The sequence below is a fragment of the Hemibagrus wyckioides genome, linkage group LG06 (assembly GCF_019097595.1).
Source record: "Hemibagrus wyckioides isolate EC202008001 linkage group LG06, SWU_Hwy_1.0, whole genome shotgun sequence".
NCBI lineage: Eukaryota > Metazoa > Chordata > Actinopteri > Siluriformes > Bagridae > Hemibagrus > Hemibagrus wyckioides.
In genome coordinates this window covers 19,816,436-19,830,910 of record NC_080715.1, presented here as the reverse complement: position 1 = coordinate 19,830,910, position 14,475 = coordinate 19,816,436, and the positions used below count along the sequence as shown (strand labels likewise).

The 14,475-nt window shown below is 39.6% G+C and overlaps 1 protein-coding gene across 1 annotated transcript in view; it reads left to right on the top strand.

Moving 5' to 3' along the window:
* ncam2 (neural cell adhesion molecule 2) overlaps positions 1 to 14,475 on the top strand; it is a 163,355-nt gene that overhangs the window by 115,096 nt on the left and 33,784 nt on the right. The window contains 4 exon segments of the mRNA XM_058393724.1: positions 2,733 to 2,807; positions 4,794 to 5,000; positions 11,880 to 12,023; positions 12,391 to 12,525. Of these exon segments, the coding sequence (XP_058249707.1) occupies positions 2,733 to 2,807; positions 4,794 to 5,000; positions 11,880 to 12,023; positions 12,391 to 12,525 (561 nt within the window).

Sequence of the window (14,475 nt, the reverse complement as noted above, 5' to 3'; positions counted from 1 at the left end):
CCGTACAAAATTGGTAGCTACCAGGTTGTGAATTCTATGTAAGTGTCTTAGAAACATCATGGACCATAAAATTGAAAATATGTCTAAAAGTAGCTAAAGGTTAATTTCGATTTTTCAAATATGTCTGAATGAATCTAGTTTGGAAGTACTGGTATAAAAATTAAAACACTTCTAAGTTAATGCATTTTTCTGCTGCCAGCTTAAGATTAGCTCTCACTCATTTGTGTCTGTACAACTGTTAGATTAGATGAGATGAGATAAGATAAGATGTACTTTTATTAATCCCTCGTAGGGGAAATTCGAGGTGACACCGCAGCACAAATAAGAGGAGTAATATCAAAGAAAAACATAAACATCAAGAAAGAGTATGCTTTTTTTTTTTTTTTAAGAAAGTTGTATAAGATCAATAGAAATAAAAACAACAATCAAATAAATCAATGTGTATTTACATATGTTAGGTTGTTTTTGTGAGACTGTTGGGTACTGTTGCATTATGGAATCTGTTGGCTAATGGGATGAAATGCCCCCAAACGTTTTGAGGCATGTGGCTGGATGGATCTGTAGCTGAACCTGCTCCTTACTTGCCTCAGCTCAGCACAGATAATGAGAAGGATTATCCATGATAGCTTTCAGCTTCCTCCTCATCCTCATTTCAGGCACTGCCTCAACAATGTCCAGTTCCATCGTCAACACAGAGCTGGCCTTTCTCACCAGCTTGCCCAGTTTGTTGGCACCACCAGTCCCAATGCAGCCTTCCCATGCACACTACAGCAAAAAAGATAACACCACTGCAGACTGTTAAAACAACCGTAACAGCCTAGTACACAACCCAAGCATCCTCTGGGCGTTGGTAGCTCAAGTGGTTAAGGCTCTGGGTTGTTGACTGGAAGATCAGGGTTCCAGCCCAAGCACTGCCAAGCTGCCACTGTTGGGCCCTTGAGCAAGGCCCCTAACTCCCCTGCTCCAGGGACACTGTATCATGGCTGACCATGTGCTCTGACCCCAAGGATGTGCAGTATTGTATATGCGACAAATAAAGTCAACTTGCTCTGTCCTTTCCTATAGAGGGCCTCAGTATTTTCTTACCAGTCCAGTTTGTTGTTCAGTTGCACCTCAAGGAACTTGTAGGAGTCCTCTATCTCCAATCTTTCCCCCTTTATGGTGACAGAGAACATTTATGTATATTTCATTCATTTCTGATCTTGAATTATGCATAAAAATAAATAAATTGCATAAAGTTTTTAGCATAAAACTTTGTTTATAACTGTTTATAACGGTTATCCCAAAAATGGCACTGTACTGTATTACCCATCAGGCCCAGAATGTCACATGACCGAGTAACGTGTATACCGATCACTCACACCAGTTCTATTACTCCTAATAAGCACCACTATTTCGGTTCTTGTTTCTGTGTATGCTTTTGTCTATGTGTGACTGTGTTTATAGTCGTGGTTTCATTCACGTGGTTATTTGTGTTGCACACTTTGCACAAGAAAATCAGCACTTGCATCTGCTGCCTCTACAAAATCATGACAGCAACAAACTTTTAGCAAGCTCCTGTTTATTCCTGTAAAGAAACTGAACAGAATTAGCTGTATCTTTTAAATCACCAGAATGATATCCTAACTAGTGGCTGTGTTCTATACATAGTACCTACAAAACACTGTTATGTGTACTTAGAGAACTCAAGCTATCAACGTGGTAATAACAGTTATAACGTCACTTAATAACAGCAACTATGTTCTGAGCACAGCTACGTTTTAGATGGCTTAGAGTGGTGTTCAGCATGAGAAACTGTACAATGAATGGGTACAGTGAGTACTGCTGATTGTAATTATAAATTGGTTGCAGCTCTCATGTATACCCTCAGACACGTCTAACCAGATGACTGCCTCTTGCCTGATGGTGCTGTAATTAATCATTTTGTCAAATTCTATTGATTGCCAAGACTAGCAGTCACAGCATGTGTGTGTGTGTGTGTGTGTGCATGCTTATATTTTTGTGTATACAGTATGTAAGCATGTGATCTTTAGAAATATTTGTCCAGTTCACCCTTTGCCCTAGTGCAAAGGAAATGTAGACAAACATTAGTCAGTCATTTTCTGATGGAAGGAACTAGCCAACCTGAAACTACAGGATTTTTTTTTCTCTATTTCATTTTCCTGAGCTGAAAGACTCGAATTTCCAATGCACACCATCTCACACATTCATGACTTCAGCCCATGCATACATTATACAGCTATTTCATATGCAGACTTTGACGTTCTCCTGCACAGCAACACACCTGAGCAGCCCACACTCTGTAATGAGGGGTACCATATTCTATAACCCATACCCCTCATCCACACCCTCTACACACACACACACACACACACACACCATTCTCTCTCTCTTGCTCTCAGATTGTCTTTATTAAAGCAGCATGATGCTATCAGATATAGCAGATTACCACTCGTTTGCTCTCTTTAACCCTTTAAATGACAGAGTGATGCAAAAAACAGAAAGCTTTATCATTTTATCACTTCCTTATTCTTTTTTTTTTTTAACCGGGTTCTCCATCTTATGCACTGCTCTTATGCAGTTGCCTCTCATCTCTCCAGGTTCATATACAGCGTTTTTACATGCTGCCAGTGGCTTGGTATGATTTTCTTCTAGGATCATAGGGCTCTTTTTTTTTTTTGTCTGTGTGATGAATTTCTCATGACCTCTTCTCTTATCTTCCTCTCTGTCAGGTGTTCTCCAGGTCTCCATCTCTCTGAAGAAGGTAGAACTGAGCGTCGGGGAGTCGAAATTTTTCACATGTACAGGTCAGCTCCACACTGCAGTCCTTTGGTTGATTAATAGAACTATGCAAATGTTAACCAGCAGGCAAGACCTGAGGTTATTGTACAGAGTAATTACGAAGCATGCATTCTAAAGTGTTAGACAAAAACTGAACAAAAAAAAAATTGTGTGTAAGTGGTGAGGGTATAGAGTATTTGACACCTTGAGCACTTTGCTAGTAATCATATTCATGTTAGGGATACATTATTTTTATTAGCTTCTTTATGAGAGCATTCAGTCTACAAGTGGCAGTGTTAAATCAGTATGGATGAACACTGGGGAACTGAGGTCAGAAGGAATCTGAGGTCAGACAAGTGTGTGTGTGTGTGTGTGTAGGTGTGTGTGTGTGTGTATGAGTGTGCCACTAAGCTGCTATGAGGCTTTTTGAGCTCTAGGCTCTGACTAACAGGCCTTCCCTAACAGGGTGAGGCATGCAGACCCTTGCTGGTCATCCTCCCTGTGACAACTCATTAGTTCGCCTGGCTGGATGTCTGCATCGTAGCTGCCCACATGCCCTTGAAACATGCGTGTCAAGCTCCTGAGGTGGAAAAAGTATAAGCTTTAGGAGAGACCTAAAGAAAAGCACTGATGCATTACAGCCAGTATAGTCTTATATAATCTACCTCTTATAGGTTCATCTTAAGCACATCTTCATCAATAAATGTGAATATGGCTTTGATTAAAAAGACATGCAGGAATTCTCATGGCCTATACTGCAGAGTTCAGCTATAATACAAGAAACATCTTGGGTAAGAGTGTGGAGTGTGATCGGTTGTTCATGGATTATTAAAGTATGCTGAGGAGGTTTCCTGTTGTCAAATTGAGTTTGGTGCCGCTATAGCGTTCATTTAGAGTGACTGAGAAGCAGCATTCTGGTACTTACACCCTGAGAGCTCAATACATAGCGCACACTCTGTATGACTTCACATCAACTCGCAACCAGAAGATTTAATATTACCATATTTAAATGTCTTCTTTGCTCTGCTTTCTATCCCATTTATACATGGCTAATGTCTCTATGGCACAGTGGTGGTGGCTTATTTTAGTAAGGTTTAGTCAGCCTTGTGCATAACAAATATTCAAAATCAGTATTTTACCAACTATGTGTACCCTACCAGACTTTTTATATCTTTGTTTCTTCAACTACATTTTAGGAAATGTTCCTCACTGGTCCTGTGCACACTAAAACATGCACTAAAATTGTTATCTTGAGACAAAAGAGGCAAAATGCAATACAGGCTTCTTTTATTAAGCTAATAATTCAACATCATAACGCCAACAAAAGCCATGCTTGTTTTGCCATTTAAGTTTGTAAAACCAACTTCTTAACAACTTAGAGCTCAGAGTGGTGTGCTGAGAGTCAGTATACAATTTCGGATTTCATCACGCTACAAAACTCGCCTCCCACATTTCGGATAGCATTTCTATAACTATACAGCTGTCATTTTGAGAAGCAAAAAATTATCTTCAGACTTCACTGTGTCCTCCCTGTCTGAGCCATGATGATCACACCAAGGGCTTAGATTGCCTCCCCCTACCCTCTTCTGTGTGGGTTGCCTGGATTGATACCCCAGCTGGAAGTGCTGCCCCACACCGATGCTTTTTATGACCTTCCAGTACAGCAAGATTAATAGCAGAGAACACCTTGGTGCCATATGTTGGCTCTCCTCATTATTTCCTGCAGGGCGTCATCTACTGGGTGGTTTGGTTTTTCACTGCAACTAGACTGTGATACCTCTGACTTATGAGCTTGTTTCATAAAATTCATCTCCCCAGTGTCTTTTATTTCTTGTAGATCTAAACTGGCAGTGCAAAAACCTTCCAGGTCATTAGTTGTTTTTCAGATTTCATGTATTTTATATATATATATGGATTTTCCTTCACCTCAGCACTTGGATATGTGGTCACATGACCAATGGGATGGGACAGCATTTTCCTAAGTGTGTGATTATGTGGGTATGTGTATGCAGTGATTGGAGAACCCATCAGTCTGGAGTGGTATAACCCACAAGGTGAGCGCATGGTGCCCTCCCAACGTGTTGCTCTGCACAATGAGGGAGTGCGCTCCAGACTCACTCTCTACAACGCCAACGTAGAGGACGCTGGCATCTACCGCTGCCAAGCCACTGACTCCCAGGGACAGACAAGGGAAGCCACAGTGGTGCTGGAGATTTACCGTGAGTACACACAAACACACACATAATTCTACTTACTCCACCAGAACACAGAGAAATAGCATACCTGTACAAATACCCATGCTTATGTACCTAAGTGCCTAAGCATATAAATTTAACTTAGTCTATGATCCTCGTAGTCATCGTTCATAGCATTTTCACTATTCAGGAGAGACCATGCAGATGTCACTAGTTCATTTCTTATTTATATTTACATTCCACACATGCAGCTGATTCAAACCCTTTATTTGAAGTGCATAATGAGCACTATTACTGCTTGGAAGGGGAAGCATGTCAGTTTTACAGATAGCTTGGCCCATGCTAAAGAGAAACTTAATAAAAGTCCAGGCTAAATCCTGGATAAATCCTGTGGGTAGGAATTCGGCAAGAGCTCTGTGACTTGTCAGACTGGGCTTCTGTAGAAAAAAGGATGTTTTTTATACTGTCACACACTCTCTCTGCATGCAGAATGGTCTTCTGAGGTACAAGACTTCCTAGTGAGAAAGCTTTCCCCATATTCCCTTTTAGCGACAAGAGAAATGAAAACACATAAATATCCAGGCTGTGCTGATGCTGAATTTATTAGGTATTGTTTTACAAGGAAGCTCTGTGGCTTCACTATTGGCAAAATTGTAAAAGACACAATTTTATTTGAAGGGTTAGCCACATGAAGCCTGATCAAAATGTTCTCAGATTTTACCTTTATTAATAAGGGACCTACGTAATTATTTAAGCTTTACAGAGTAATGCCCTACAAATGACACGCACTTATAGAAGCAAAGCTGGATGCCTACATCTGCTCCATTACTCAGTTTCGTGGGTGGCATTAAGTGTGATTTTTTTGGCTTCATTTGATTTGCAGGAAGCGGTCATATCTGAAGGTATATTTTTAATGATACACAGGATGATCACAGCTCATGAATTGTTCTCCTTCTTCATATGAATTGTGACCTTTTTATAAGGCTTGATTAAATATCTACAAACAGCTACAGCTACAAATTTCTCAAAGACAACATGAACCCTTGAACAGTATTATCAACACCATACACCCAAGACTAGTATTAATAAAGCTGATGAAACTAGGAGTAGGGTTTCAGAAACAGGATTTCATTTAGCAGCATTGGAACAAATTTTGCTCATGACAAAATTAATTTAGTTTATGAGCCATTTCCCAGATGTCAGTCACTATTAATGTTTTTTTTCCTTTCACCATTGCCATGATTCACTAAGTGTTGCTGGTCTCCTTGGATATGGGTCACGTTTGACTCCAGGCCACCCTGAAAACATTTTATCCACTGATAAACGACAGCTTTACTCTCACAAATCTATTGCCTGCGGCTGTTCTTAACATTTGGAGGTCTAGCCTCCATTCTTACCATTTGCCACATACAACCTGATGCACATATATTTTTTATTACAAGGGGACAAAACATAGGTGAGTCTTTAAAGTAGCCTACTTTTCTCAGTCTTATATCTAAAGAAATTTAGACCTGGATTAGGTGAATGGTTTTATTTTGTACACAACTCAGTTAACATTGGATCCACTTTCCTAGCATGCACTCTCTGGTCGTTTTGCCACTTTTTATAGCTTTACACGTATTACTGTAGCTGTTGCTCTTCGCTGCATGACACTGACATGGTAGTGGCATAATAGCATACAGAATATATGCTGGTGCAGAAGCCACAGGAGCTTTGCTGAGGCTCTTAAACACTGATATTGATGTAACCTTTGGCTACCAGGAAGACACTCCTTCCACTACCTGCCAACTTAACTCCAAAAGTTACATCAGTATTTAAGTGGGGACAGATACTTGCATTCAGAGATGGAATACAAAGCTGTAATGTTGGCACAACATTCAGATTCTACAAATAATCTGATGTACTGCTGCCTGCATGTAGTTCATACCTCTGAGTTTGCCAGATTGTTCTTGGCTATGAGCATTTGAAATTTTTTTCAGCAGCTTTGAATCCACCTTAAAACACAGGCTGCAACAAAACAAATAAATAAATAAAAATCATGCATTGTAATGCAGACCTACCCTGTCAAATGTAATATAGAGTAACATAAAAACAAGGGACAATTCAAAAATTAAAAATTTAAAACACTGACATGATAGATGAATACAAAAGATTGAAATAAGTAGAAATTTAATCATGAAACATTTTAATTATATCAGTGAACTTTCACACAGTGGTGCTGGACTCCTGGGCTCCTCGCTTGAGCTGATATCAAGTCCAAAGTTGTAATCATATAACTTTGCCCTGCTCATTTAATTCTCACGTAACAGTCTGAATAGTGTCTAAGTCTGTAGTTATGTCTGAGTACTGAATACCAATGTGTACAGGTTTGGTGTTAAATCCTCACTCTGCTATAAGTCTATATACTAGCTCTAAATCTAGCTTTCTCCATGCATAATTTGTGTGGTATCCTCTAGCCCTTTATCACTATCATTTTCTGACCAAATCATGGCTCATAGTTATTTTTGGTTGTTGGTCTATTCTAAACTCAGCAGTGACACACTCGTACCACCATGACACCCACCACCATGTCACTGCCAGGACCATGCTGAGAATAGTCTAGCCTCCAATATATTTATAATAATATATTTTCTCATTGGTGGGCTCTTTTCTTTAATAAATAGGTACTGACCAATTAAACATTTAAACTATATTCTTACAAAGTAAACTTTGTAAGGATATGGTGCCGGAAAATATACAATGTGCAACCATGACATTAAAACCACTGGCCTAATATTATGTAGGTGCCACCAAAACTTCAAGTCGTGGACTTCACAAGACCTGAAAAGGTGTGCTGTAGTACCTGTCACCAAGACGTTATCAGCAGATGTAAGTTGAGGCCTCCATTGGAGTTGTTTGTCCAGCACATTCCCAAGATACTGAAACAGATTGAGATTTAGGGATTTGGAGGCCAAGTCAGCACCTTCACCTCTTTGATATGTTTGTGACAGGAAGTATTATCCTGCTGAAAGCAGACACTGCCATTACAGCATGTTGTTTCCATGAAGAGGTGTACTTAGTCTGCAACAATGTTGAGGTAGGTGGTACGGGTCAAAGTAAGATCCACATGAATGCTCATGGTCATTGGTTGACCGGTTGTCCTTCCCTGGACCACTTTTGGTACTAAACACTGCGTAGCAGTAACACACCACACAAGACCTGCTGTTTTGGAGGAGCTCTGACCCAGTCATCTAGCCATCAAAAGTTGCTCACATCCTTATGCGTGCCTATTATTCTTGCTTTTAACAAATTATCTTGAACTGACTGTTCACATGAACTGACTGTTCACTTGCTGCTTAATGTATCCCGCCTCTTGACAGGTGCCATTGTAACGAGATAATCAATGTTATTTCTCTTCACCTGTCAGTGGTTTTAATGCAATGGCTGATCATTGTATAGGTACCTTAGAAAATATCCAGTGATATTTTACACCCAAGGTATATAAAGATAAATGTCAGAAACAAAACTATGACGGCAGTATATACTGTATATGTGCATGTGTGTGTGTGTGTATATAACATTATGAGCAGTGAGAGGTGAAGTGAATAAGACTGATTATCTCCTCATCATGGCACCTGTTAGTGGGTGGGATATATTAAGCAGCAAGTGAACATTTTGTCCTCAAAGTTGATGTGTTAGAAGCAGAAAAAATGGGCAAGTGTAAGGATTTGAGCGAGTTTGACAAGGGCCAAATTGTGATGGCTAGACAACTGGATCAGAGCATCTCCAAAACTGCAGCTCTTGTGGGGTGTTCCCGGTCTGCAGGGGTCAGTATCTATCAAAAGTGGTCCAAGGAAGGAACAGTGGTGAACCGGTGACAGGGTCATGGGCGACCAAGGCTCATTGATGCACGTAGGGAGCAAAGGCTGGCCCGAGTGGTCTGAGCCAACAGACGAGCTACTGTTGCTCAAATTGTTGAAGAAGTTAATGCTGGTTCTGATAGAAAGGTGTCTGAATACACAGTGCATCACAGTTTGTTGCGTATGGGACTGCATAGCCACAGACCAGTCAGGGGGCCCATGCTGACCCCTGTGCACCACCGAAAGAGCTAACAATGGGCACGTGAGCATCAGAACTGGACAACGGAGCAATGGAAGAAGGTGGTTAGGTCTGATGAATCATGTTTTCTTTTACATCACATGCATGGTGGGGTGCGTGTGTGTAGCTTACCTGGGGAACACATGGCACCAGGATGCACTATGGGAAGCCGGCAGAGGCAGTGTCATGCTTTGGGCAATGTTCTGCTGGGAAACCTTGGGTCCTGCCATTCATGTGGATGTTACTTTGACACGTACCACCTACCTGAGCATTGTTGCAGATCATGTACACCCTTTCATGAAAACAGTATTCCCTGATGGCTGTGGCCTCATTCAGCAGGATAATGCGCCGTGCCACAAAGCAAAAATGGTTCAGGAATGGATTGATGAGGACAACAACGAGTTTGAGGTGTTGACTTGGCCTCCAAATTCCCCAGATCTCAATCCAACCAAGCATCTGTGGGATGTGCTGGACAAGTCCGATCCATGGACTGTAATTTATAGGACATAAAGCATATTTGGTATATATATATATATATATATATATATATATATATATATATATATATATATATATATATATATATATACCAAACTCGCTCAAATCCATATATATATCAAAACTTTCTGTTGAAGAAGCTGTTTTCATAATGAATAGATGGCATCCAAAGCTTTTACAAAACAGCTTCCCAATCAGACCTAAAAGGGTGCATATCATTTGATGATGTTTGACAAAGCTACTGGTGTAAACCTAAATTTAATTCTTCCAGAAATGAGACAGCTGAGGCACCTGACAAGTACAGAGAGTGAGAAAGGATAAAGGAAACAAAGGGAAGAAAGAGACAAAGAAGAGGAGAGAAATGACAGAATGAAGAAATGGGGACAGAAATGAGGAGCCATTACACGGAAGCCATGGCAGAATGACATTTTCTCAGTGGCTACAGAACACTTTAAGCAAGATGACTGTTATCCAGCTCGAATTTTGGTTACGTTCATGTGAAATTGATGGCATCATGGTAGATGTAGGTAAAGAGAAATAAAAAATGGGGATAATGGAAGAAATGTGAAGAAAATAGAAAAAGGTCTAGTTTAAGACACAAAATTCTATTTGATTTAAAGGCATTTTCAAATAAATATGCTAAACAGAAAGTCATAGAAGATCTTAAAGGGGAAGATGAAGCCTTCATGATAAAGAGTCTTTATCTAGGTGATTTTATTAATCCTTGGTGCATATAATAAATAGGTTGATCTGAAATTCCCAGAAATATTGTGCATGTTTCCTCATCGTTTCTGCGCTTTTGATTTTGTAGCAGGCTTGGCATTTACTGAGAGCTCTTCAGGAAGATATATTTTGAGCAGAGGAAATGTGTAAACAGGCATGATTCACAGATCAATACTCAGAGCTGATGTGCTGACGTGGGACTGATGAAGTTTTTCATTCTCTTTAAGCATTTCTGTTGTTTTCTGACTGAGAGAAGCTGCTGTGTGCTACGGTTTCCCACGCAAACTGCGTGCTCCACTTGTTAGTGTGTGAAAAACTGATTTAATGGAATATCTCAACTAATTCTCACTTGTGTAACTGTGAATAATCATAGACAAAGTGCTAACTAGACTCAGTCATCGTCACTGGAACTGCTCCAATAGAAGAAGCCGGCATGTCTTCTGCACTTATTTTTTGATTATTTATTTATTTATGTAGATCAAAGTCAGGGTTTGTTCATATGAAGGCGCCAACATGCTTTCATTACAATTAAATGTTTTAGCTGGTGCCCTGCAATAGACTCGTGTCGCATTCCCACACCACATCCAGTGTTCCGAAAATAGGATCAAGCCAATTCAAGTGGGTTTTATAGTCAATCCTCTGGATAACTTGTATACATTGGATGGTAATATTTCTTAAGAACTATGAAGGTATAATAAAAGAGGATGTTACATGAAGTGCAAAATGTACAATACATACACAAATGTACAATTGAAAAATATACTTTTTGCAGTGACCAGTAAATAGCTGTGTGATCATCCAGGGGTGTGTGTAGGGAAGGGTCTTGATTAATCCAGGTGGTTTGTTGGGGGTCAGGAGTGTGTTTAGCAGCCTGACCTCCTCTGGGATGAAGCTGTTGCAGAGTCTAGTGGTGGTGGCATGGATTCACCAATACCATATGCCAGTGGCAGCAGGTTGAACAGTTCATGAGAGGGGTGTGAGGGTCATCCGCAATGCTAGTGGCCTTGCAGATGCAGCACTTGCGATAGAAGGTCTCATTGGTGGGAATAGAGACCACAATAATCTTCTCAGCTGTCCTTCAAATCCGCTTTAGTGTCTTGCAGTCTGAGATGGTGCAGTTGCCATACCAAACAGTGAGACAGCTGGCCTGGATGCTTTTTATTTTCTGAGTGTAAAAGGTAGTAAGGATGAAAGTAGGACATGTTGCCCTGTACAGGAAGTGAAGAGGCTCAGGGCTTTCTTCTTCCTAGATAAACAGATGGTGTTAAGGTTCAAGGTTGGGTCATCCACCGTGTTGTGCACATCAAGGTATTTGTAGCTTTTTACTCTCCCTACCTTTTGTGTCCAGTGGAGAGTGATCACCACAGGTCCTCCTGAAGACAAGATCCTCATCTTTCATTTTTTATGGACAAAGAAAATATGATATGAATGGGATAGCTTCCTGTACAAGTGTGAAAGGACTAGCAGAAACACCTCCACATACCCCTGCAGCCCAACACATTTAACCATTTGTCATCCTTTCCAATAAATAAACACATTTTTCTGTTAAAATATCATATATAATACTGCAATGATATAGTGGACTGTGCTGTCCTTTCTTCCCAGAAAAATTAACATTCAGGGAGGTGCCGTCACCTCAGGAGTTCCGGCAGGGCGACGTGGCCGAGGTGGTGTGTGATGTCACCAGCTCTCCTGTGCCAGTGGTCGCATGGTACTACAACAATATGGAGATCACTGAGGACACTGACAGTGAGTCACTGGTTTATGATTTGTCATTAGTGTCTTGTACAAAAGCTAGAAAAAAAGGCAGGCAATTTTTCAACTTAATAATTAACTTTTCAAAGTTCAAAAAGTAATATATTACATAAAAAAGACAGAAATCAAGACTCAAGACAAGTTTTATTATTCTGCTATTAGGACCGACTCCAAATTCAAAGCAGCCTATTTATAGATTATAAAATTGAAGGGGTTTAAAAGAATGTTTTATCCTTGGTGTTCGAAATTGTGCCGTTGACACGACGGTAGTGTAATCAAATGCCTTTCTCGGCTGTAAATATAGCTCTTTTGATCTTTTAATTAGGATTTTTTCATTAATTTGCCATGGATTTCTTTTCAGAGTTTCAGCTCCTACCAAATAACAACCTACAAGTCCAGAGAGTGACTAAAGCAGATGAGGGCGTTTACCGCTGCGAAGCCCGAGTAGAGGCCAGGGGTGAGATTGACTTCAGAGATATCATCCTGGTTGTCAACGGTAAGTTTTTCCATCACAGACAAAGTGCTATAATGGCTGTGCAGTGAAAGCTCAGTGAAAGCTGAAGCCTGGCAAAAGAGAATCAGCAAAAGTAATAGTTTCAGATGTGCCTAGAGCACAAAAGCAAAAAAAAAAAAAAAAAAAAGTCACAAAACTGTAGTTTTATTTCAGACCACGTTAAAGTGTCTGTCTGGGTGTCTGCTATTTTCAATACTTTTCTGAACAATAGCCATAACCTGATCCCTTTGTATAGTGTGCAGATGTACCATTACTTAAAATTGCTTAAAAAGCATTGTAAATATAATTTTACTTTCAGTTGGTTGATTCAGTGCACAATGCTCCTGAAATCAATGCCATTACTCAATGCTGATTTTGCTTTCCTCTATTAAGATTACCTTCTATAGAAGACCATGACCTCTTAGCTATTAGCCATCATGATAATGAAACTGGAGGTTTAGATGAAGATGAGCAGCAATGATATGGAGAGATTAACCATGATATTTTATGTCTGATGTGATGAGGGTGAACATAGGCCAGAGTCTCTATAGCACCCTGCTGAAATCTCTCCCACTGATCTAATAAGGTTGCTCAATGAGGCATGGCTGATAATCTGGCAGACATGACAACACACATCAGAGGCTAACCTAAAACAAATGAATCAACCACACACACAGCCACCAGCGCACTCCATATAAACGTATTAGTGTTTCTGCTATTCAGTCTGAATCAGTTTAAGACATAAGACAAAAACACAAAAACTATTACATCTTTCTGTCTTTTTGGAATGTGTGTCAAATTAATTCAATATTTTTCGGGTTTTTCCCCTTAAATTTAACCAAAAAAAAAAGTAACTAAAGACACAGAACTGTAAAATGACTTGTTTTTATGGAAAGCTCATCTGTGCTGAATGACCAACCTTGCTGAGTGTTTTAAGCTACAGCCAGATGCTTCACTGGCCTGGTTTGATGTCTTTATGCCCAATTATGTCTCATATTAGCAGTGCTGTTCCAGTTGGGTCCCTTCATCTGGAAATGAGTTCAATTAGATTATAGCCTTTGGAAAAAGGCTATTGATTGGCAAGGAAGTCAGTGATAATCTGGTTGGACTTTGTTACGGTGCCAGACTACCAAACCCAGTGCAGGCTGTGTTTTATTCACATTTCAAATGATGAAGAATTCTAAGTCAATATTTTAGCATAGACAATTTAGACTTTTTAGTTATAGACTTTCTAAATGGTTCTACTTATATTTTTTACAGTCTCAAAACAAAGGCTGTGTTTACTATGGCCTAGAATACTTTCTAAAACTCTCCATGATGTGAAATGTAACAAAAAGAACATTGATAACACTGACGTTTCTATTTTTAAGCACCAAAATTAATGCAGCCCATGAATTCGGGTGTGTTCAGACGTGTCGAGAGGATATCCAATTAAATCAGCTCCTCTCACTATCTTTAAGAAATGTGTGCGCAGTGCAGTGACATTTTCATCATGATGTTAGAGTTCATTTACAGATTTTACATTCATATTACAGCAATAATCAAGTAATAATAATAATCAGCTGACTGATTTAATTGACTGTATTCTGTCTCCTTGCTAGCTTACAGTGACTTTTAATATCATTATATTTTAATGGTAGTATCACAAATGCACAGACTTTAAAGGTTAGATTTTAAATGCCAACAATTCAAAAAAACAGAAACCCCCAAAAAACAGGCAGGCAGACAAAGCCACCAATATCAGTCTAGTATACAAGGAAATGGGCATGGAATGTGTGGCCAAGATCTCTAACTGAGTGGCTTGAGAATTATTTTTACTGTACAAATAGTACTGCTCTGAAAGTATAGACCTCACTATGTATGGTATGTTTTAAAATATAGTAGATTTGAATCAATTCTTATAGTTATTACAGTTACTCATGCAAGTAAAAAAGTACCGTTTTCTTCACCTTC